Source organism: Amblyomma mixtum, chromosome 10 (genome assembly GCF_055824585.1).
Source record: "Amblyomma mixtum isolate Tamu chromosome 10, ASM5582458v1, whole genome shotgun sequence".
Taxonomy (NCBI): Eukaryota; Metazoa; Arthropoda; class Arachnida; order Ixodida; family Ixodidae; genus Amblyomma; species Amblyomma mixtum.
This window is the reverse complement of record NC_143021.1, coordinates 18,905,367-18,930,853: the sequence shown is the minus strand read 5'-3', so window position 1 is coordinate 18,930,853 and position 25,487 is coordinate 18,905,367. Positions and strand designations below refer to the sequence as shown.

At 49.0% G+C, this 25,487-nt stretch overlaps 1 protein-coding gene across 1 annotated transcript in view; it reads left to right on the top strand.

Moving 5' to 3' along the window:
* The window catches only part of Galphai (G protein alpha i subunit), a 43,997-nt gene extending 20,306 nt beyond the window's left edge, over window positions 1-23,691 (top strand). Inside the window, exons 4-7 of the mRNA XM_089563908.1 lie at window positions 855-1,147; window positions 4,038-4,167; window positions 6,324-6,477; window positions 17,332-23,691. Coding sequence (XP_089420034.1) covers window positions 855-1,147; window positions 4,038-4,167; window positions 6,324-6,477; window positions 17,332-17,522 — 768 coding nt within the window. The 3' untranslated portion in view covers window positions 17,523-23,691. The remainder of the gene's footprint in view (window positions 1-854; window positions 1,148-4,037; window positions 4,168-6,323; window positions 6,478-17,331) is intronic.
* Window positions 23,692-25,487: the final 1,796 nt, after the last annotated feature.

The following is a 25,487-nucleotide window of genomic DNA, read 5'->3' as shown; positions in this document are numbered from 1 at the left end:
ATGTGTGTTGCACCTCATAGGCAGCCATATCTCCTTGGTGCATGGCTGTTGAGCACATCAGCTGCTTTCTTGTGCAGGTTATGCAATAGTAGAGGGGTGGAACAACAATGCAAGAACTCGCACAGCAGAATGCAGTGACTACACACCACCATTTGGTCTGGATACGTGTGCATCTCGAGTGGTGATGATGCCAGCCCTTTGTCATGATATCGTGGGCGGCTAGATGTTTGGTTGGCGCCGAAGTTATGATTAATGGGGTCAACCTGCCCACCACTGCACTCTCTGTCAGTTTGGAGGGGGAGGAGCGGCAAACTTCTCCGCCCCGCGTGCAAAAGATGAGGTTCGACTGCTGACCGGCGATGGGGGCCACGCCTGATTAGCCGTTGACCAGAGGCATGAGGCGTAGGCAAGTTTCTCAAGAAACCCTTCACTTGGGCAAAGAACAGCAACGAAAAGGGTACATAACAAACCGAGCAAAATAGCGTCAATACACAGGCGCAACACGAATAACAAACATAGAATGAACACAAGCAACTACTAACATGAAGTGGAAAACATCAGGGCAATGCTATACAACAACGTTACATGATTAAAGCAATATTGTACAAAAGAATAGGATGAGAAACAGCGACAGCACAAAGAAAAGAGTACAAGCGAGTGGGGAGAAACTGTGGCTTAGCTGCAGGGATCGCCGGTGCGTCGCGATATGCTTGCGAACAACCGGCGCCGTGGCCACCTCGCCCACAAAAGAAAAAGAAACGCAAGGCATGCACAAACTTTGTGACACCCGTTCAGTGCAGAGAGGCCCTCCGGTGGTGACGGGGGGTGGGGGCTGCCTCTTTCTCTTGACGCAGGATGACGCCCGCCAGTTCTTCACGGTGGCAGGGGCCACGTCGTCGCAGGAGTGTGAGATCAGCCCGGAGCTGGCGGCCCTGATGAAGCGCCTGTGGCAGGACCCCGGTGTGCAGCACTGCTTTGCCCGCTCGCGCGAGTACCAGCTCAACGACTCGGCCTCGTACTACCTGAACGCCCTGGACCGCATCTCCCAGCCCAGCTACACGCCCACCCAGCAGGACGTGCTGCGGACGCGCGTCAAGACCACGGGCATCGTCGAGACCCACTTCGTCTTCAAGGAGCTACACTTCAAGTGAGCACCGCTGCTGCTTCCTTCCTGACAGTGTGGTCGGGATTGGTTCGCTGGCGAACAGTTTTGTGTCTTTGTAAATGACAAAAACCGCAAAAAGAGACAGGACAGAGGTAGGTGACAACGCACCGCCCTGTGTTGTTGCCTGCCTCTGTCAGGTGTCTTTTTGCGGTTTTTGAAGCGAGAAGCTTCACTACGCTAGTCAACAACACGCTTCGCGTGAGCCGGCGTATGTCTAAGCATGAGTAACGTCACGCACGGCGCAGGCTACTGCGCATGTGCGCCGCCGCTTCTCCTCCTCGCCACCGTTTGACCTTTCGCCGCAGCTGTGCGCAGTGCGCATTTGAAAGGAGCGGTATATAAGGCGTGCTGGCCCATAGAACAGGCGCACGCTGCCGCGCGCTATGCGTCCTCGTTTGACGTTCGCCGCAAGCACGTGTTTATCGCGGATCGCCGTAGCTTTTCGCTTCGAGGTATCCAGGCTTAACCATAGCTAAGCCCCAGCCAATTTTTGTTCTTTATAATGTCCCATCAACCGTCCTGCCGCCGCGGTGGCTCAGTGGTTACGGCACTGGGCTGCTGACCCGAAAGACACGGGTTCGATCCCGGCCGCAGTGGCCGAATTCGATGGAGGTGAAATTCTACAGGCCGATGTACTGTGCCATATCAGGGCACGTTCAAGAACACCAGGTGGTCGAAATTATCTGGAGCTCTTCACTATGGCGTCCCTCATAGCCTGAGTCGCTTTGGGACGTTGAACCCCCACAAACCATCAACTGTCCTGCGACTGTGCCCTCCTCAGTTCCACATGTTCTGTTGTTAGTAGAGAGACTACAGTACAGCTGTTCCTGGTGTGCATTTGTTATTATTATTTTTATTACTATATGTACAGTATAACCTTGCTGATATACCGTGGTTTTCCTGCATAATGAACCCGCTTTTTTTTTTTTTTTTCAGATAAGGTGACACCAATTTGGTGGGAGGGTTCATTATGCAGGGAAAAAAAAGTTGTGACATTTTTTTGTAACAGTTTGATGTTGATGCGTTTTGTCTAGCTGGCAGTCTCTGATCAAAGTGTTTGGCATCATTATGAGGAAACCATGGGAAGAAATATGGGGCAACCCTTAAAAATGGCACTCATAGCCAGTGTTGCAGAAATCTTTCTCTCATTTTCTGACAAGAGTTACGGGGAAAATAGGGAGACTTTTGTTGGATGAGAAATTTCCCACTGTCCCTAGCTGGGCCTTTGAGTTGGTTCAAGACCTCGAGTTGGCCTTCCACACAGAACTCAATCTGGCCGCACAGAATGGACCCAATGCCCATTCTTTTGAATTGGCAACATATCGATTTCTAAATTTTTAGCAGCATTAAAAAATTTTCATTTCTACCTTTAAATACCTCTTCATTAGCTAGCATAATATCAAGCTAATGATTTTTTTATTTTGTTCCTTGTAATTTGGCCATGAAATGGTTAATACTTCATCATTTTCAGGTGCTTTTCTATTGTGCACCTGTGCTTCTGCTTGTGTTGCGTGCCCCCTATGCTCGGCTCGCCTGCATGCTAGTACACACTACAGATATCTTGTGGTCACATTTTGGTGCAGTTATGAACACAGTTACCGACCAGTGAAACATTTGTATTGCTCACGATTTTGACCACATAAACCAGAAATCTATTAGTGACATCCTACTGTACACTGGCCTTTTACATCCGCCGTGGTGGCTCAGTGGTTATGGCGCTCGGCCACTGGCCCGAAAGACACAGGTTTGATCCCGGTCGAAGCACTCACATTTCAATGGAAGCAAAATGTTAGAGGCCCGTGTACTGTGTGATGTTGGTGCACATTAAAAAACTCAGGTGGTCGAAATTTTTCGGAGCCCTCTGCTGCGGCGTCCCTCATGGCCTGAGTCGCCTTGGGATATTAAACGTCGCCTTGCCATAACCACCAAACCAGTCCTTTCATGTTTTGAAGGACAGGTAGGTGTAAGGATGCTCGTACAGGTGCCCACGTCTGGTGCTCTCATTTTATTGTACACTGGAACCCCGCTATAGTAAACTCGGATATAGTGAAGTGAAACTGCGGTCTCATTTTGCTTTCCATAGACGACTGTACATTTTTTTTTTTCCGGCTGTATGTTTATATAGGGTAGCAAACCAATTATTCTTCCGGTTAACCTCCCTGCCTTTCCTCTTCAACCTTCTCCTCCTCCTTCGGTTATATGAAGGTTTTTTTTTTCAAAGAAATGGCTGTAGTAAAGAACATCTGGCTGTGACGGTGTACGTCCCGCATAATGATGGCAACGCGGCACGCGCGAGCCCAACATTCAGAAGGAAATCGATACCGAGGAAAATAAAACGGTGCTCTTTGAGATTGGCAATAGCTTCACCACTATGCTTGGAAGCTGTGAGGAGAAGCCAACGTCTAGACGTCCTTGGGGCTGTGAGGCAAAGCATGGTGTGCACGGGAAAAAAAGAAAGTTAAGCTGACTATGACCGCAGAAAGAAGGGTATGGGTATGGTCGCTGAGAAAGGAAAGACAGTAAAAATGCGGGGAAGAGCAGGGAAGGGAAGAAAAGGGCGAACGTTAGTGGCACAGCAGCGTGAAGTGCGGGAAGCGGCGGCAAGAACGGAGGTGCGACAACACTGCAAGAACGGTACCACCGTGCGTTGACTGTGTTGCGCGCGTCTTCCTATTGCTTCTTGCGCAACTCTGAGGCTGTGGAAAATGACGCCATGTTTACTTTCCACAGGGCAATACACGATGTTCTTACCGGCTACTTCTCCTGAGCAAATGCTCTGTGTGTGTGTTGCAGTGGTGTGCTCGTCTAGTGTGCCGATCCCGTTTTTGCGTGTAGTGTGGGAGAGCAAACTGTGTATGTGTGTGCCCTGCAGGATGTTTGATGTGGGCGGCCAGCGGTCTGAACGCAAGAAGTGGATCCACTGCTTTGAAGGGGTGACTGCCATCATCTTCTGCGTGGCGCTCAGCGGCTACGACCTCGTGCTGGCCGAGGACGAGGAGATGGTAAGCGCCACACTGGCGTCCCCCTAGCACTTAGGTGGCTGTGCCTAGCATACTGATGTCCTTGGGTACTTGTGGGTATGCGTGCAGCAGAGTCGCAGTTGCCCACATATCAGCACCTTTGTCTTAGAGGCCCAAGCCCTGCTGTGTTTTCCACATCCCTTTGTTGCTTATAGTTTTTAGAGCACTAGCTCTCAAGGACCGAGGTTCCCTGGCAGGATGCAGTTTCTAGATGTTTCTAATGGGAAGTGTCCGAGGCGAACACGAAAGTGTGGCCCACACATGCTTTCTCCACCGCCACGTCCATGTTGTAAAGAAAACAGAACGGCATGCAAACAACACGAGAAAGCGAGAAAAATCAAGAACCCAAGCCATAAACACTCTCGGCACTCTTGAAGGAAGGGATGTCGTCGAAAGTGACGACCCTCTTAATGCGCACCGACTAGGCAGGGAGCCGTGAGGATTGACAGTGAGCATCTTGCTTTCGGAGTGGCTCCCGCCACTGAGCTCCGCGTGGAAGGTGTGCCGACCACGTTGCAGCATTCGCAAAAGTGTTAACAAAGTCCACGCAGCCAGAACTCCTTGTGAGTTCTCCATGGAGCTGGTTGGCGTGGAAAGGCGAAAAGAAGACGTTTGCAACCTCTCCTGAATGTATGAGCTTGTAGCTGTCGCCCAGTATGTGCAGTTCCTGCTTGCTGGTTCTTTTGCTGAATCTGAATGGGCTGAGGATTGGAAGCTAGGAGGTAGTCTAGAGCAGGCATAACTCTCAAATCACTTCTCTGATTACAGGGTCGTTATCCATCTTATCGTCTTAGTTGAAAAATTTACATGGTACAGTCGCCGACCGTTTATTCGGACCTCACGGGGACCGCGGAAATGTCCGAATAAACAGGTGTCCGAAAAAACAAATTCAGAAAAAAAAGAGAAAGAAATCGTTTATTTACATGCACTGGCTGATCCTGGGCTGGCGTTGCATATGTCTCCTCGCCCAACGCCGCCTCTCCTCCTCCTCTTCTCCGTTCCTTCTTTCACCACCTCCTCTACTTGCCTCCTCCCCCACATCGTTTCGAGAGCCGTCGGGCCTCATCGCATCTGCACCGCTGCGTGCTACCACGGCGCTCTCGCGGGCTTGCTGCCGCCGGCCTGGCGTTGCATAAGTCAATGCTCACGCGCGCTCCAACGAAACATCTTGATACTGCTACTCGATGACCCCTTTCGATGACAAAACGCCGGCTGTAAGCCGCCCTAGGCTAATATCGCATCTCCAGTGCTGCGTGCTACCACGGCGCTCTCGCGGGCTTGCTGCAGGATAAACAAACAAAGCGGCTCCTGGATTGCCTTGAGATGGCTTACTAAGCTGCGGCCGGAACTGGTGTGGCGCGCCACCATGCGGCGCGCTACCGAACCACGCGGAAACGATGATGATGAGCGGAAATTTGCAGTAGCGCCCCCTCGCGGGGCAGCAAGGAGGCTCAGTTCAAAACAAAAATGGCGTTGAGCGAAGTGAACCGCGCGTCGGTGAGCGTCGGTGCGGCAAGTGCTGCCGGTCGAGTTGGCTCAAGGAGTGTCCGAAAAATCAAACGAGAGGCTGCAAGATGTCCGAACTTTCGGCAGTTGTTATACATTACGGTCTATGGGGAGAGTGGCGGTGCCACGAAGCAGTCTGAATAATCGAGCATGTCCGAATTTTTGGAGTCCGAAAAATCAGTCGGCGACTGTAGTTGCTCTGTAAAATGCAGTTTCTCGCTTATTTTTGACATTAAAAATGTGTTGGTTACTGATTTGATGAACCTTCCATATTTTTGTGCTAACAAGTGCAGGGGTTGTCATGTCATATTTTTTTCACAGAAATTAATGAGATGATGCCTTTCTTCTGATGCCATTTTTTTCCACTCTGTAGATTGCACTCGTAGTTTTACTCAATTTTTTTTTACTTATTGCCTTGTGAGAAGAGTTTGTCTTGCAAGGTAAGGTCAGGCTTCAAAGTGCATACCTTGGATGTTCTAAGTGAAACTTGTGCAGAATGTGAAGCACACAAGCTACTACACTGCCCAATAGTCATTGATAAGAAATGTATTTCAATGTTAGTTTCAATTTCAAGAAGATATCCTAAGTTGTATTCCTTGTGGTTTCCCCTCCCTTCTTCCTTCTCCCCCCAGAACCGGATGATTGAGAGCATGAAGCTGTTCGATTCCATCTGCAACAACAAGTGGTTTGTGGAGACCTCCATCATCCTCTTCCTCAACAAGAAGGACCTCTTCGAGGAGAAGATCACCCGGTCACCGCTCACCATCTGCTTCCCCGAGTACACGGGTGGGTCTTCTTGGATTCATGTTTCACGCACGGCTTTTTTACTTCTTTACTCGTTCATGCAAAACACTTCATTTTCTTTTTTTTTATATAATTTTGAGGGGTTCTTTCACATGTTTTTATTATACAGTGGAACCCCGTTCATACGTTTTTCACCGGACCGCGAAAAAAAAACGTAACAGCCGGGAAAACGCAACAGTGAGGAAAGGTCCGAAAATTAATGAAAACAGTGCAGCTTTGCCTTGAAACAATTTATTTCCACATCAAGTGAGCTTAGGTCTTAAAAAAATCGAGAACGGTCGATTGCCGTTTTTTCCGCTCGCTTGAAAACACCACGCGTTTCTCAATGGCCTGGAAAGCCGCATTGCTCTCAGCGTCGCTTTGAGGTGCGACGTACCTGCGGAGGAGGTCCAGAGCCGCGACAGCTTCTCCAAAGCTCGGGTCCGCCAACTCCCCGGAATCCTGCGGCTCGTTCTCCTCGTCGTCATCACAGTCTGAGGCTTCACTCGCGACTGAGTTCGCAACGATCTCAGCGATACTCTGACACTCGGACGTCACGACAGCAGCATCCACGGTGACGTAGTCGTCATACGTGACTCCCGTGGCACCCAGCGCATTCAAAGCTTCACTCAGCTCTTGATCATAAGAGGCTGCTTCTGTCTCTTCAGCTTCCGTGGCAGTTTTCTCTTCGCCGTCCATGCGAAAGCCGCACCGCGCAAAGCAGTGCTGTGCAGTTGACGCGCTCACTGCAGTCCACGCTGAAGCGACATAGTGCATAGCGTCCAATATAGAAATGATCGTAGGCTGCTGTCCGCGATCAATACGCGCCAGACAGCGCTTCACGATGGACTTCCTGTACGAGTGCTTCAAGTTCTTTATAACGCCGGCATCCAACGGCTGCAAGTGGCTTGTAGTGTTTGCAGGAAAAAAAACAAGCTTAACATTATGAAGAAACGACGGGTCTTTCGGGTGGGCAGCACAATTGTCCAGAAAAAGGACAACACTCCTGCACTGGGAGCCCATCTTGTTGTCGAAGTAACGAAGAAATTCTTCGAACAAAGAACCCGTCATCCATGCACGACTGTTGCTTCTATAGTAACATGGCAGCAGGCGAATGTTCTTTAAGCACCGTGGGTTTCGGTATTTTCCGATTACCCATGGCTTTAGTTTGTCCGAGCCATCCATGTTGCAGCAAAGGAGCACCGTCAATCGTTCTTTGCTGCATTTGCCTCCGTGGCATGCGTCGCCCTTCAGGCTTAATGACTTGGATGGCTGCACCCGAAAGAAAAGACCCGTTTCGTCGACATTGTAAATGTCACGAGGCTCATACCCCTCAATTATGGCAGAGAGTGTGGCCTTCCAATCGTCGACTGTTTCCAAGTTTACACTTGTTGCTTCCCCGGATACAGTCTTATAAGCGATGCCGTGCCTCTTCCGGAAACGGTCGATCCAGCCATTTGACGCCGCAAAGTCACTGATGCCCAGTCGGTCGGCTATTTCAATCGCCTTCTCGCGCAAAATGCTGCCGTCGAAGTTAACACCGGCAGCGCGAGCTTGTTTAAACCAAGTAAGAAGCGACTCGTCGAGGTTTCCATACTTGGCGCCACGAGCCTGCTTAGCTTTCGGGCCGAAGAGCGCGGCATTCCCTTGTATCTCGGCACGCTTCGAGACGATGCTGTTAAGCGTCGAGGGTGGCAGACCAAGATCCTTGGCGATGTCGGCTCTTTTCCGCGCTGGCTGCCTGTCGACTGTGTTGAGAACATCCAGCTTTTCCTCGAGGGAAAGCGCCTTGCGCTTGCGCGATGCCATCAAAGGACGACAAATCGCTCGCGGTGTTAGCGAGGCCCGACGAGGCGTAGGCAGCGTAGGTGTTGACAGGAGGACACGGACGACTCGGATGGGTTGAACCGCACAAACAAGAAAGACAGGATTGCCGCGGGCTGACGAGGCAGTGGCCATCTAGTGGCGATCTCTCCAACTCGAGTGCGGCTTTTTATGGCCTCCGAGATTACCCACGCGCGTGCAAGGGGGTGATCTCGGAGGCCGTGGTCTTGCAGCCGATTCCGTAGCCAAGCCTTGCCAAGACTCGTCAAAATGGCGGTTGGCGCGCGTTGCCCGGCCGGGTTCGGGGAGCCCGGTTGCGACGTATCATGCGGGATCGTTTCCTCGGCTACGACGTAACAGCGGGGTTCCCAATACATTGGATCCTATGGAAGCTATGCCGGGACCCGAAGAAAACGACGTAACAGCCGGGAAAACGCAGCAGTGAGGAACGTAACAGCGGGGTTCTACTGTAATCTAGTCATACAGTAGCCAACCAATTTTTCGGACTCCAATAATTTGGACTTGCGCGATATGTCGGACTTCGTTAGGGAATCGTCGCGACCCTCATAGGAACATGTGTACAGTCTTTGTCAGAAGTAACGAGGCTGCATGGTTTGCTCTTCATTTCTATTCATTGCGATTCACAAAGGCGGATCAAGAAAAGATGTGTCAAATTACAGGCCTATTTCTCTGACATCAGTTTCATGCAAAATCTTTCAGCACATCTTATACACAGAAGTAATGAACCACCTGGTAAAGAATGATTTGCTGATGAAGGAACAACATGGGTTCCGGAAAGGTTTATCATGTACTACTCAACTTGTTAAGCAAACAAGGGAAGGGGAATGAGGGGCTCGTTATAAATATGAAAGAAGCCAACAGCCACAGAAACCAAGGGGCACAGGGGATTTTTAATTAATTTATTTATTTTGTGGTGTTGATCAATTTAGAATATTACTGAATATGTTATCGCTTATAGCTAATTGATTAGAAAAGCAGAAGAAAAAACAACCACATGCCGCCGGTGGGATCCGAACCCACGACCTCCGAATTACGCGTCCGGTGCTCTACCTCTGAGCTATGGCGACGGCTGTCAAATCTTCTGCTTTCGGGGGTATTTATGTTTACAAGTAACCTAAACTTGAGAGTGTTCATCAGCGCCACCCACGTTCATAAGCGGCGGACGTAGAACGTCCTGAGTCACCGCAGGTGTGACGTAGAACGTCATCGAACGGAGAGGGTGGAAGCTGCGTGAGAACCCTCTTATGCTTCCCAAGGCGTCAAGGCTGCCAGAAGCGAAGCCCTCGCTAAGCAATTAAGCAAACGAGAAGGGGAATGAGGGGCTCGTTATAAATATGAAAGAAGCCAACAGCCACAGAAACCAAGGGGCACAGGGGATTTTTAATTAATTTATTTATTTTGTGGTGTTGATCAATTTAGAATATTACTGAATATTTTATCGCTTAAAGCTAATTGATTAGAAAAGCAGAAGAAAAAACAACCACATGCCGCCGGTGGGATCCGAACCCACGACCTCCGAATTACGCGTCCGGTGCTCTACGTCCGCCGCTTGTGAACGTGGGTGGCGCTGATGAACACTCTCAAGGTTAGGTTACTTGTAAACATAAATACCCCCGAAAGCAGAAGATTTGACAGCCGTCGCCGTAGCTCAGAGGTAGAGCACCGGACACGTAATTCGGAGGTCGTGAGTTCGGATCCCACCGGCGGCATGTGGTTGTTTTTTCTTCTGCTTTTCTAATCAATTAGCTTTAAGCGATAACATATTCAGTAATATTCTAAATTGATCAACACCACAAAATAAATAAATTAAAAATCCCCTGTGCCCCTTGGTTTCTGTGGCTGTTGGCTTCTTTCATACTCAACTTGTTGAATTTTATCACGAACTTGTATCTGAAGTTGACCGCGGGGGCCAAACAGACTGCATATTTCTGGATTTTCGGAAAGCGTTTGACACTGTGTCACACCCGCTCCTTCTCTATAAACTAAAAATGTTGAATCTGGACACAGCTGTTATAATATGGATTCAGAACTATTTGCTCGGCCGCCGCCAACGTGTAGTCCTAAATGGTGTATGTTCAGATTACGTTGATGTGACATCAGGGGTCCCACAGGGGTCGGTCCTGGGGCCACTCCTGTTCTTAATCTATATAAATGATATTTCACTCGGTATCTCCTCAAGTATACGTCTGTTTGCAGATGACTGCGTTTTGTACAGGAAAATTAACAACGCCAATGATGTCGTTCAACTTCAGACTGACTTAACACTTATCCACGATTGGTGTCTGTAATGGAAAATGTCTTTGAATACGGAGAAATGCGCTCATCTTTGTTTTTCACGAAAAAAAATCAAAGTCCAAGCTCAGTATCGCATAAGTAATGAATTGATCACACAGAAACGTACTTACAGATACTTAGGTGTTATACTAACAGATGACTGTTCCTGGAATGCTCACGTGGATCATGTGGTTACCAAATCCGGTAGGGCACTAAATTTCATACAGCGGAGTTTAAGGTCTTCGCAGCCAAACCTCAAGAAAACTGCTGTTCTCTCTTGTGTTCGACCTATCATTGAATGTGCCTGTATTGCATGGGACCCTGCACATCGGGTGTTAATTGAAAAACTTGAAAAAATTCATAACAGAGCAGCAAGGTTCGTCTTGGGCAGGTACGGGCGAAGGAACAGTTGTACAGCAATGAAAAAAGAATTGCAATGGGAACCACTCGCTTCCCGTAGAAGAAAATTGAGGCTAAAATTGCTGTACCTAATAGTTCACGGAAAAACGGGGATAGATTTTGAAAATTACTTAAAACAGCCCTTTTACGTTTCTCAACGACATGACCATTCCCGTTAAATTAGAGAGTACCGTGCCAGGACGAACTTGTTTGCAAATTCATTTTTTGTCAAAACAGTGCAACAGTGGAACCGGCTTTCCGAAGTGCAAGTGTGCTCTGCAAGTGAAGATGTATTTTTTGCCAATCTGTAACCCCCCTGCTACAACGCCTTCGGGCAAATGCGGGGTAACTCTTGAATAAAGAATAAAAAATAACAGAGCCCTCACGGCTTCCCCAAAGATGAAAAAGTTCTCTGAAGGTGAGAACAGGGGTTCTTCTTACCATACAGAGATTCAGAGCTTGGGGGCTGGCATAATAGCTTTAATATGGGACTGAGAAGAAAAAAAACGTGCAGCCTGGTTACTTTTGACAAAGACTGTACATTTTCACGACCGATATTTTGGACTTTGTGGAGTCTAAAGGTTCGAATTTTCGGACTAAAATAGACGCTAACAATACTGTGGAGATCGCTTTTCAGCCGAAAGTTTGTTATTTCGGCTTAATATAGATGCGAGCGGGCATCACTGTTGCAACCAACCTGTTTCCCGCCACTGTGAAAGGTGCCATCTTGGATTTAGACGTAATCAGCGGGTGCAGTCAGACTGACTAGGATAGGCTTGGCTATTTGTTCTCCATCGTTGCGATTCGAGATAATGAGATGCTCCCCATTGCCATCGAGATGGCCTACAAAGGACACGCGATCACATTGAAAACGGTTCAACGGGACAGTGGGACAGCTCCAGCGTCTGCCACGACTTGGATGATGCCCCCCCATGGTCCGAGGCAGCAAACGCGGTATACGTGGAGGTGGGGGTCTGCATTTGGAGGCGCTCGCTTCTGCTCGAGTCTTCCCGTGGGTTACCTCTCGGTCGGCGACTGTACTTGCCAAATCCCGAATTTCGACTGACCTTTCGAGCAGTACGGAGAGGCTCTCATTTCTCCCAAAAATTGTCGCTGACATCATTCAAAATCACTCTTTCAACACACACAAAAAAAAGAAAAAATGGCTGCATGCAATATAAGTGAACCATATTTGTTAGCGCATGCTTGTTATCTGGCCAAAGCCAATGTGACTGCAGATACTACTCCCACGGACAAATTTTTTCCTATTCACACTTCTGTGATGAAGCCGCCAGCTTTCCTGAAGGGCTAGTGCATGTTTGTAACCAATTTTTTTCGACAGCAGTTAGGTGAAAAAAGTTTGGTTTTTCGAAAAAAACGACATGTTTGAGGCAGTGATCTTGTGCTATGGGAGCTGCCTGGTTAAATTTTTTCTTGGTTTAAGGAGTTTCTATGAGCTTTCATGACTCGTCTCCGAGCTATTTGCTGGTTTCCTCGCAATCATTGGGACGCGTTGCGAGAAAGTGAAACGCAGGCAGAGAGGGGCTCAACTCTGAGGACATGTTGGCCACCCAACACCGTGAGCATCCTCGCATTGGTTAAGGGGACACTGAGGAGAGCTCTATTAATATTTTTTTTTATAGCAAAATCCGATAGTTCAGCATTTCATGGCTTTGTTGCCACTTGGCCGGCAGCGAAAGACGCATTTATTTCTAAGAAATTCGGATTCGAAGTTGAGAAAGTTTTTCCCGCCGCTCTGATTCAAACGTGGGATTCTCCTATGACGACACAGGACTAAGTGACGTGAAACATGACGTGCACATGACGTAACGCAGACTCCGTGATTTCTGACGGCCAGCAGAGCGGCCTAGCAGCAGCCGAAAAGAAAGCTACCGCCAGCCGCACGTTGAAGGCATCTATCGGCTATTGCGGCCGTCGCTACCGTCGCTTCGTTTACGTTTGCACCGGCGCTTTGCCAGCGTTACAATGGATCCCGTTCTCGAATTCGTCAACGAAGTTCTCGCAAATAGACACCTTTAGCATACCGTGTACCTTGTTACCGTTAGCGGAATACCAGGAGCCGCTGTGAGCAGGCGCTGATTGGTCCCGGCGCTGCAGGAGCGCGCGTAGCTGTAGGGTACGTGGCGCCATCTGGCGACGTCAAGGAGATTTGCGCATGCATTTGCTGCGCCTCAGTGATTCGTGGCTTCTCGTGTCCTAGTGTTGCTAGAACCAATGGTTCTAGCAACACTGTTTTGTCCTATGACGTCACCACGCTTGTACTTGCGAGTTTGGCTTGTGGCGGCGATACCTGTATTTTGGTTCTTGCTCGTTTCTACGTTACAAGAGCTTTGTTGTCAGTATGAATGGCGTTTTTGTAATCAGGAGCTGGTATTCTGTTGATGCAAGTCAACTTCAATTTTTGCTCAGTGTCCCTTTAAGGGGAACAATGCAGTGCATGGCCTGCAAAATTATCTGCTCTGCTAAAGAAAAGCATCGATGAAACTGCAAGGTTGCACGCATGCACCCTGCAAGTCTGGCGCCCATTTCCTAGTCCCATTCATTTTGGGAACGAGGAAGTCCGTGGTGGTTCTCTCACGCCGGTTAGAACTCAAAGGAAGGACAGCAGTGCTCGCGGGTGGTCTGCATTGTTGTGTACACTTTCCGTAATGGCACGGAAGAATTGTTGGAAAGAGCTTAGTCTTCCAGAAGTGGTCTGCTGTGAGTTGTGGTGGCCAGCAAATCTTGCAAGTGAATTATCTCTAGACGCTCACTGCCATTTCTACCTCACGCGACACATGCCTCTCAAGGGAAATAAGGGGGGGCACCAGAGGCTGCAGCTTGACATGGAAAATTTCTGTTGATGAAGACCACTTGTAAGAATTTTTTCAGGAAACCTACTGCAAGCGAGGCCGCTACAAAATTCGTGTCACGACAAACTACGCCATTTCCTGTTGCTCCTTGTTTCTCCTTTGTATTCCCTGAGTAAATAGAGTGTGGTGCTGAAAAGACGAACACAGGAAGAAACAAGAGTGACGACAGAACAGAAGCACACGCTGTTTTACTAAAGATCATGTATGAACTAACCCGTCAGAATGTCGGACTCCTTTGTGTTATGCCGAGACTTTGGAATCGGAAGTCGTCTGTCGGACATCCTGCTCCATCAAGTCGCAGTACCGTACTTGCTCCGCATTCTCCAAACTGGGGAGGGTTGTCCAGTATGCGAATCATGGCCAGTGTGAGGTGCAAACCCCTGGGTATTCACTCTGGGAAAGTAAAGGAGGATGACACCAAGAACGCCGCTGCGTTCTGGCTGCCTTCAAGCCTTCCACCATTTTTCCGCAAAGCATTCACGTGCCCCTTCTTTGTCAAGAGAGCTCGCTAAAGATTCTTGGATAAGCCCAGGACAGAGGTAAGGGTGGAGCCTTGCAGTGCCATAAAGGCAGTGTCATAAAACGAAACTTCTTGCTGTCGTGCCTCCTGAACTTGGCCAACCAACTTGGGCTCGGAGCCGTAAAAAGAATTGAGCAACAGCACACAATTTTCATGTCGCTGAAATTTTTGTGTCATGGATACTGGGGAGAGGGGCAGGAGCGCCTCTCTGGCTGGCTGACCGAGGTTTTCTTCTGGTGTCACTGCAGCTTCAGCATGTGGTGCACTGTGGTTGTAGGGGCAGAGAGCTTCCATTGGTCGATCATGGGACGTTCTAACATCTCTTTGTGTGCGGTTCCTGAAGTTGGGGTGTTCACCAGCAAAACATATTAACCAACATGCAAGTAAATAATATGGTGGCTAAAGGGGTGGAGACTTCACATGCTTGGTTGGCGTGTTCTTTGTTTCAGACGTTGTGTACTGCTCCAGGACTCGTGACACACGCTGCGCATTCCACATATGCACAGCAAATAATTTATCATTGCATTATTTATACTGAGCGATTTCGATTTTGGTTTCTGAGTGCCGGGTATGCTAAGACTTCGCTATCAGGGAACCCTGGTCATATAGGCTCCAAAAGCTGTGACGCAAGGATTACTGCGTCGTCTGCTCTCGTACACATGCTGTGCATAGCAACGCCTTTCGAAATCGCGTGCCAGCGAATTTGGTCAATACTGCGACATGCTGAGAAAAGCCAAGTGAGCGAGAGACATCGAGTCCTGAAACCAAGCGGCTCGCTTCGGCCGATCTCAGTCAGCACACCGCGTATGCTAACGCAGTTTCTGTATTGTATTTCACCGATCCCGTCGCCACATTGCAGAGACAGTGCCTTACTCTTCGTACCGACCAATATCCGTCTCTGTCCTCACTTCGCTCCGCCCGTGCAGTCTTGCTGTGAGACTGCTCGGAGTCTCGTGGCTGCTGATTACGATTGCTGCTTGCTTAGCAAACAGTCCATGTATTCACTGGATGAAGGCTGCCAGACAATTGTACAGGATTCAGCGTTTACCGTACGAGTATGTAACTCCCTTAGGCATGCGCAACGCATGGGGAACTCTTCATAGCTAGGTTGTTGACAGGACTGGCATTTCCGACTCGCTGTAACTGCTTCTTCTGATGTGTCCAGTACTTGAATTTAAATTAGTTTATTGAGAAGTATGGTTGGGGCCCATTTGCAATAAATAAAATAGCTTAATTTGTTGCCCTCAAGCGATGCCGATGACTGCTAGCTGCTGCTGCTGGCTCCCGCAGCTTTGGTCGGCAGACTGGGTCACACCGCGTAGCTGCAGCACTTCTTGCTTGATGTATTTGCGTCCTAAGATGTAAGCAATCCTCGATTTCAGGTCACTGTTGTCAAAATTATGCTCGATGACCATTTGTATTCACTAAAACCTGTATTTGTATTCGCTCTCTACAATTGCCGACATCGCACATACGATGGCGGACTCACTAGGCCTATTCATACTGCTGGTGAGTTGAAGGATGAACATATGAAATGTAGTCACTCGTTCCGCATATTCGTATTATGGCGAAGGTGTAGACAAAAGAAGCCACAGTCATCGTCTCATCGATGTGAACGTTTCGCTCGGCTGCCGATACTGCATGGTGCCGGCTGGCGTGTCTGCAACGGCATACTTGCCGATCATCACTCAGGCCACCGAGTTGCCGACACAATGCCTGGTCGATGCTGAGCGCCACCGTTCATAATACATCACATTACTGTGCTGTGATGTCACCACAGGTCTACGTCACAAACTACCGCACTAGCGATGGGTCTCGATCAGGAGAAAGAGCATTTAAGGACTCTTTGGAGCTGAATTAAAATATATTTTGAGCGTCGGTCGCATCCAATACTTGGCTGTAGTTGACCGTATGTGCAGAGGAAGCCCATAACAGGCTTTTTATAACCTCAGAATTTGGTGTCTCTACCCCTTTAAGCCCCGTGTAGTGTAAACGGAGAGCCAGTCGTTGAGCTACCTCTCAAGTCGGAGAAGGGAGGAAGGGCCTACTCCCAGGCACTGTGGCCGGTTTCCTCCTTGCCTGTAAAGACAGCCTATACAGTGTGTTCAAGAGTATGATTTTCGGCATTTACAAAAAAAAAATCTTGTGGGGACACTTCAGCTCCTCCACCTTAAGGGTATGAAGCGATAGCCTTATAGGGTTAATCCCCATGTATGCAGAAGGTGTTCTGCATATACTGTATGACCCTGGGAGTCCTTATACTTCTCCTGGTGCAGTGGTGCAGTGGTGCAGCGGTCAAGTGTGCCACCACTGCCCTGCGATGACAGGTGCTCCCAGCGGTGGGCCTTGTGCGCCCCAGGTTGCTCTTCCCGAGATATCAATCATTAATTTACCCCTTCCACCTGCCACGATGGACAGCTTTATCGCTATCCCGTGGGCAAGTTGTGAGGACGCCGCAAGGTCATGTGACCTGGGTGGCACACCTGCCTCCATGGTTGCTCTCTGGGAACTACCTGCCAGAGCCCTGCGATTTTTCGCTCACAACGCTGACGCTGGGTTTTCTGGTGAACGGGGCCGTTAACGTTACTGCATTAATAAATGATGAGCAACGCAGGAAAGCAGTTTTCTGCACGTAGGTTATACAACAAGGTCGACACTATGTTTTGCATTTTTGTCTAGTGTAGTCAAAGAGCATGCAGTGACCATTGCCAGTGAGAACATTTTGTCCTTGCAGGTGAGACATTTACTAGCGGGAATTTTTGGCTGGCAAGAAACTGCTTGCGTAGTTGGTAGCTAGCATGAAAGTTGTGCTCAGCATTAAGAAATGTAAGGCGTCTTTTCTGTTTTTTTCTCCCCCCCCTTCTGAGCATCACACCTGTCGTGCTTGCAGCTCTGAATGCGTCTGTCGTGGCCGTGTTCTCACTGGCTCAGCTGTCCCTTTTGCAGGCAGCAACACCTACGAGGAAGCGGCCGCCTACATCCAGATGAAGTTCGAGTCGCTCAACAAGCGCCGTGACACCAAGGAGATCTACACGCACTTCACCTGCGCCACCGACACCAACAACATCCAGTTTGTGTTCGACGCTGTCACGGATGTCATCATCAAGAACAACCTCAAGGACTGCGGCCTCTTCTGAATGCCTCTCCCTCCCCCGTGTCTGTCCCCCGACGTGCGCCATGGGAGGGCGCTGGCGTAAATGCAACGTGACCAGTCGCTGCCTGCCTCTTCCACGCCGCTGCTACCAAGACCGCTGTCACACGTGACGTTTTCGGGTGGTGCCGGAAGAAATCTCGGCGATGTGCCCGAGGCCTCCGTGTGCTTGGAGTGGCCTCTATTTGCGAGGGCCCCGGCAAGCTGAAAGAGTGGGTGGAGGACGTAGACTGCTCGCTGACAGTGGAGACGGACTGGCGTGGGCACGGCCGCATTCCGACCTGCTTCCTCTGCTCCAGTTGCTGCGAGGTGGATGTGTGTGGTTGCTTTGTGGGCATGTGTGTGTGTGTGGTCTCGGGTTTTTGGATGAGTGTGGATATGCCCCTGTGCAATGCTGTCCTGAATTTGCATTTATATTTTATTTCCGCGCATTTAGTCATCGCCACACAAATTGTCCTTTCCCCGCCTCTTTTTCTTTTTCTTCCGTTTCCGCGTGACCGGAAGTTGCTGGTGGCAGAGGGGAGGGGGGGGTGTGACTTGTCACAAACGTGAGAGAGGCCTTGGTTGTGCTGCTTCTCTGTCTCATCTCGACATGGCATTTATTTTATTTTCGCTATAGTTATTATAAATGCTGCTTTGCTAAGGGGATCAGTTCTTCCAGTACTGTGCAGTCACTTTTTGTTTTATTTTGTTTTATTGTTGTTTTCTCGTGAAGAATGCGTCGATACTTTGCGTCTCTCCTGAAAGCCTCCCTCTTTCAAGTGTGGTCTGAGCGAGTGATCTGTGATGCGTCCGTTGGTCGGCGTGAGAGCCTGGCCCTATTCTTCTCAGTTGAGGTTTTTTGGTGGTGCATGGCAGTGGCCTTCTTTTCTCCCTCGCACTGTCACCTCCATGCATTGCAACTCTATCTTCGCGTCTATTAGGTCGTATACTTTCAGCCCGCATCGAAGCTGGTTACCAAGAGTGTGTACACTTATTTCATGAGCAAGCGTCCTGGGTGTGATCGCATGGTGTCACTTACTGTACGGCCCCCACCTGTGGGGTGAGCAGTGCCTTTTTTTTTAGCTGGGCTTCTCAGGAAATTTCGGGCACCATTTTTGAGGTAGGTCCTCTTGTGGATGCTGTTTTAAGTGGGCAAAAAAAAAAGAAAGAAAAAAAGAATAGAAAAAGAAACATCCACCTTTGAGTCGCAGCCTCTGCATCGTCTGAATATGCAATATGCTGACCTTGTGGGAAACTATTCCATCTTGGCATTGTTCTCGCATAAATTGTGGGAGTTGCAGCAGGCAAGGACCAGTGGGTGCCCTTCACTTTTTTTTTTTGTAACATAGAAAACAAATATTTTAATGATGTACAGCCCCCGTCAGAAGTATACAGCCCAAGGGGTTTGCTTCTAAGCTGTTTAGCCTAGTACGTCTGACAGCCCCCTAGCACGTCTTAACAGTCCAAAGCTTAGGAAAATTAAGGACACATAGCCATTCCTCTTTCGAGAAATGAACGTCGCTGAGGATGCATAATGAGGCGTACAGCAGGCCTCGCAAGAAAACCCCTTGGGCCGTTTACTTTTGACGGGGGGTGTACATCAGCTTACCTGAGATGTTGCGTAACTTGGGAAATTCGTAAAAGTTGTCTGCTCGAGGAAATGAATGCAGCGGTGGAACGTGAAATTTGAAGCATAGTGCAGTCGGGGTTGCGGTTTTGTTATTGCCTGGTGAGGCATCAAGATGACACGCATTCACTTAGTTATAATGAAGGCATATTGCCCGTAGCGTCAGGTACCAGTCTCAGTGCCAAAAACTCAGGCATATGCAGGGTCCTGGGGTTCACTGTGGGGAAGTATTGGCCAAGTTCGCTGCTGGTTGGCAAGCTGCACAGCACATCCTGTACTCCCGCTGTGTCCACGGGCATCGTGGCTTGTGCATGGTGTTGAGAAGTTGGTGTCGGCCAGGATATATTGCCAAATTTGTGAAGCTCACCCGGGTTCCGTATTGTGGGAGGTTTGGCTCTCTTAATAACACTCTGAGCGTTAGCTTAGCCTGGTTGGGTCGAACTGCCTTCACTGTTGTTAATTTTGTTCACACCCAGATCTCTGAGTGAGCAGTTGTGATTTTTCATGCAGTCTGTGGAGCAGATTTAAAATCAATCGCTATTAGGCCAAGTAGCTACCAAAGTTGCACTAAGTTGCTAGTAGCTGGTAGGGCGAGTCTTGCAGTGTAGTGGTCTTTCAGGGTTTGGGCCTCGGGCTATGATGATTTTCGCTCAGGCACGGCGATTCGTGAAAGCTGTGCAGGTTTTCTACTGTGTAATCATGCGGCCGCACTCGAGAGGGTGATGCTAGTGGTATTTGTTCTCTTTCTCCATCTTTCTTTCTTTTTGTTTGTTTGCTTCTTTACAGAAATGCATTTAAAGAGAGAACGCATAGCTTGCTGTGCCAACTGTTATCTGAACAAACAGTGATGGCATTGTGTGTCGGGTTCCAGTGTGTGCAGCTAGCCATACGCTGTGTGTTGCTTGTTGCCTCATTAAAGGTGGCGTCGAGCATAATCCACTGGAATGTATCGGTTCCAGGAAAGGTAAGGTGCAAATTTAAACAGGAGATGGTGACCTTGGGAAGAGCTTTACGACGGAAGCACTCTCCGTAGAGTCTTCGATGTTTGCGTGTGAGGTACCATTCATTGTCGAGTAAAAAAAAACTCCAGCCGGGCTTCGAGGTATCCAAGTGTCATTTGATAAGCAGATTCTGACAAGGAACCGTGGTTTGCTTGTGGAAGTAACGGTAACAGTGGCAACAATGCATTTGCCAAGGTTTGTGTTATGCCGCTTGATTTATGTGGATGTTTACCTCTTGGCACCAAAGGTGTTCTTGTATACCCTGAGTGTGTGAAAGGTTTCGAAGATCTTCCTGTTCTTGACGCAGCCTAAAGATGGTTGATTCAGCATATTAGTGTCTACAAAATTCGCAAAGCTTCAGCTGGAAGGTCTGTTTCGTTCCCTGTGTGTAGAGCCATTCCGGCTATGAAAAATTTTCGTGCCAACACTAACTGCCATCTGTGTAGCTTAATCCTCCTCGTACAATTGCCCCATATTTTAGCTGCATCCTTTTTTGTGTGTGTGTGTGCGCGCGCATGTGTGCATTGCATCTCAGCACAACCGGTGCCTCTCCCATTGTTTCCTCTGCTCTGCAGTAGCACCCTTTGATTAGCTTTGGGCTGCGTGCAGGTTTTTCATGTGCCATAGTGTTTTCCTTTCTTTCTTTCTTTCTTTTTTGAAGTCAAGTCGCCTCTCTTGCCCCATTGTAGCCCCCAGTCAACAGCAGCAGGTGAGGTGCAAAATTGCAAGTTTTTGCGTGCATCTTGTGACTGCAGCACTGTCTGGGTTCTTTTTTTATGATCTCTGTTGTTCTCTCGGCATTGCACGGCTGCGTGCATGTGTGTGCATGTGTGTTGTGTGTGAACTAGCAAAGAACAAGCAGCAGGGCCCTCCACTGGTTTGGTGTTGTGTACGAATCGTGGACCAAGCGGTGTGTTTCCGTAGCCTGCCGCATTGGGTCTCTGCGCACTCCAGTCTTGCCCACTGTTTGCTGCACTGCTTGTAATTCAGCGTGCTCTGGCAACATTGAGCGTAGACTGAAAGTGGAGCAGTGCGGCCAGCAGTCTTCGTGCTCAACAAACTGTACCTCCCATTTTCTTTCTCACCCTCATCCCAGCTCCGATGTGCATATGCGCTTGGGAAATGATTTGTTGCGTACAAACTTGTGTGCCACACTTGAAGTCTTTTTTGCAGCAGTCGTGCGGCCCCAGTGGAGTGTCTACAGGCTGCGGCTTTTGTCGGCAGTGCTGTTACAGACCAGTTTTTCTAGCTTCCCTCAATATTCCACTCTCTGTCGGTATGTGCGACAACTGTGTTGTCAAGAGTCTGGGAACTCGTCATTGGATGAAAGGGAAGAAACCTCTTGCTCACCCATCATTGTCGCAGGCGTCTTAACTGTTCTCCCTCTCTCACAAGGGTTGTGGGCACTATGACCTTAGCGGGCCAATGTCAGCCTTCTAGCATGGCTGTGTTGTCGCGAGCCCCCCGATCATTATGCAATTTCTACAGTCAAGCTCAGCGTGTGCCCAGAAAGTGAACAAGAACTGGTCTGGGGCTCAGTATTTTGAAAAGAGTGACAACTTCAGCCATGCACTCGCTTGGCTTAACGCCGCTGTTAGCACTTGCCCTCGGAGGGCCACATGCACCGAGTGAAGATGTTGAAGATGTTGCAGGCACCATCGTGGCTATTGGCACAATAGGTTTAGCGAGCTGTCCGCGTTTGTCTTTGCGTGTGACGCTCATTTCTTTCCCTTTTTAGCTTATCCCCCTGTGATCCCTGTTTAAGTAAGCATCGGCTTGAGCGCTGCTGTTGAACCACCTTGCGTTGCGGATGTGCCAGCTTTTTTGCTGCTTTTGTTCTCGTCTTGCACCGGCCTTGTTACTTTGTGCTTCCTGGGCTTCTGAATTGCCACTCCGAGGTTGCTTTGTACGGGGCCTGTTGTGTCCACTCCTCTTCTGTCACTGCCAGCGTTGAGAGCGGTGGACAGGCACGCCTATCCTTCTCGGTCATCTTGCCACTGCTCCGCCCTCGTGAGGTTTGATCTTCATATCTGACAACCAGAGTCACAAACACGTTTCCCCTACACACTTGTGCCACACACTGCTGGCTCCCCAATGGGCATTTAAGCTGTCCTGGACATGCTGTGGACATTCACGATGTCCGCAGGATGTCCTGTGGACGTTCGTTCAAGATTTCCGGAGGACGTCCAGCAGAGTTTCAATGCCCATTGGGTCCCGTTGTGGATGCGTGATCTTGTCATGTATAGCAGCACCAAGTCTGGATCTTTGTGTTTTTTTTCTTTGTCAAGTGAGTGGATCACACACTTTTGGCCTTGATACAAATGTTGTCACAGTCATTTTTCTATTGTGTAACTGCGGTCATGCAAGGTTCAATAACGTCACTCGGCCCGGACCTTTTGGATGGCACGGTGTCACCTTCTGTTGACGCCCCACATTTTGTACCAGGTGAAGGCAAATGCAGTCCGGACTTGCGCATCAGCTTTAGCACCCATAAGATGAAAAGAAGTGTGAAGTGTGTTGTTTGTTGTAACCACTTTGCACCTTTGCTGCCACAGATCCCCTTCAGCTGCAGCGTTGCAGTATTGTTAGCGGTCTGGGAAAGACTCGAAGGCGTGATTTCTACACATCTTGCGGCTGTGGAAGCCCCTAACTATTTCTTGAGCCCCTTTGGAATATGGTATTGACGCTTCGAAAAAGATTTAGTGGTTCGTGTTTTAGGCAATTCACCTGTTCGCACAGTTTGCGAGGTTCATTGCTGGCTGGATTTGGGTTGCCTTACCGTAACTGGCTTTGGCCAGCAGCGAGTTGGGGGCGCTTGTAGTACAAGTTGTTGCACATGAAAGACAGCTGTGCATGAGTGCTTGGTTGCTTGTGTTGAGAGTGGTGAGAAGCCGGTTTGGGGGGTACCATATTCAGCCACTTTGGTTGTGGAAGCACGCGCAACCATTCATTGCGAGAAAGGCAGGGAAATGAAAACGGGGCAAACTGGCGTTGAATGTTGGGTCTTCAATGCCCACATTGACTGCCTTTGGTTGGCATAGCCCAGGCTGTGAGAGGGGACTTGCTGCTTGTCTGCACTGATGCGGGTGTCTGCAAGGGCTTTCCCTGGGTCTGCAACTGTGGACTGCAGCTGTGAGCATGCTGCCCAAGCTGGTCTCGATTAAAATGTGGCTTCTGAATAGGCAAGAATTTGTGTAACTTGTTGGTTTTGCTTGGCCTCGTTACAAGCTGATGTTGGCACCACTGTGGAGCACATCTGCACGCCGTGCCGTGTTTGTAGCATTTACCTTGCGCATTTTTGTTTCTTTTCTCCCGCCAAGACCTTGCATTTTTGGGCCATGTTGTTTGCAGTGTGCGCTTGTGCGGCTTTCTTGCACAGGTGTCGCGTTGCTCGAGCTCACTTTGAAGTTGCTGTGTATAAAAAAAAGTTTACATTGATATTGATACACACCCACATGGCGCATACACACAGGACACTGTTGTATATGTATACATAATTGTAATTCACAAATTTGCGATGAATGAAAGATATTGTTCTTGTACAACTTGGTGGTGCCTCTGCTTCTCATAAGGGAGTAATTACTCATTGACGTCCACCCGAGCTCAGCCATACGGCTACAAAGGAAAGCTATACAGCTTTCTCAGAAACTTCGTAGTTAAAGAAAAATTCGTCCTGGTCCGTGGTCAATGAGTAATTACTCCCGTATTACAAATCTACTCCACCTTGGGGGATTCCCCTAAACATTTGGTCAACTCTGCTTCTCACTTGGGTCCAGTGGTACTGCATGTGGAGCAGTCATTCTTAGGATTAAGAACCTGTTGTTACATCAAATGCTTGTGCCCTTATAGGCAAAATAAAGGAAAATTGAGGCGGCACGAACACAGATCTGCGTTGCCAGTGAGGTAATCTGCCTCCTAGCGGTAGAGTCGCTGTAACCTGCCCACCCCCCCTCCCATTGTGTAGGATGGAGCTAATGTTGCATATTATTGAAGGGGCCATGAAATGTTTCTGAAAATTTTCAAAAGACATCATATAAACGAGAGCTCGGAGATACCACTTGTTGACCAAACTGTATGCCAACAATTTTGTTTCTATTTTGCGCTAATTTAATTTAACAGGGTAGGCCTAAAGGACTTATTGACCCGTATGCAAATAGTAATTTAACGGGGTTGTGAAGTGTTTTCCGGAAATTTTGAACGACGTGTGTATTTGGGATTCTGACCGTTCATTCTATACTATACCTTAGTTCATTTCATCGTCCGGGTTGATTGAATAGCGAAAAAAAACAATTTTGGTTTCCCGGCGCGCGCCCCCCCCCTCAACTCTACAGCAAATGTCATCTTAAAGGGACAGTGAGGAGAGCTCTATTAATATTTTCTTTATAGCAATATCCGACAGTTCGGCATTTCATGGCTTTGTTGCCACTTGGCCGGCAGCGAAAGACATTTATTTGTAAGAAATTTGGATTCGAAGTTGAATAGTTTTTCCCGCCGCTCTGATTCAAACTTCGGATTCTCTTATGACGACACAGGACTAAGTGACGTGAAACATGACGTGCACATAACGTAACGCAGACTCCGTGATTTCTGACGACCAGCAGAGCGGCCTAGCAGCAGCCGAAAAGAAAGCTACCGCCGGCCGTTGAAGGCGTCTATCGGCTATTGCGGCCGTCGCTTCGTTTACGTTTGCACCGGCGCTTTGCCAGCGTTACGATGGATCCCGTTCTCGAAGTCGTCAACGAAGTTCTCCCGTCTACCTTGTTACCGTTAGCGGAATACCGGGAGCCCGCCTAATGCCGGTGAGCAGGCGCTGATTGGTCCGATGCTGCAGGCGCGCGCGTAGCTGCCGGGTACGTGGCGCCATCTGGCGACGTCAAGGAGATTTGCCCATGCATTGGCTGCGCCTCAGTGATTCGTGGCTTCTCGTGTCCCAGTGTTACTAGAAGCATTTGTTCTAGCAACACTGTTTTGTCCTATGACGTCATTACGCTTGTACTTGCGAGTTTGGCCTGTGGCGGCGATACCTGTATTTTGGTTCTTGCTCTTTTCTACGTTACAAGAGCTTTGTTGTCAGTATGAGTGGCGTTTTTGTAATCAGGAGCTGATATTCTGTCGATACAAGCCAACTTCAATTTCTCAGTGTCCCTTTAAGCCAACGTTAATGGAACTAAACTAAGTTGCCAAACTCTCCGCCTTCTCCATGCGGCTGAAGCGGCCCGCAAATTTTAGCGCGAGGGGGCGCTGCCGTCGAAACAGGCTCCCGCTGGCCGCCGCTAGCAGACGCCGCAGGCCCGGCCGCCCAGCGTAGTAGCACGCAGCCTTCGGGAATGTTGAGTAACTG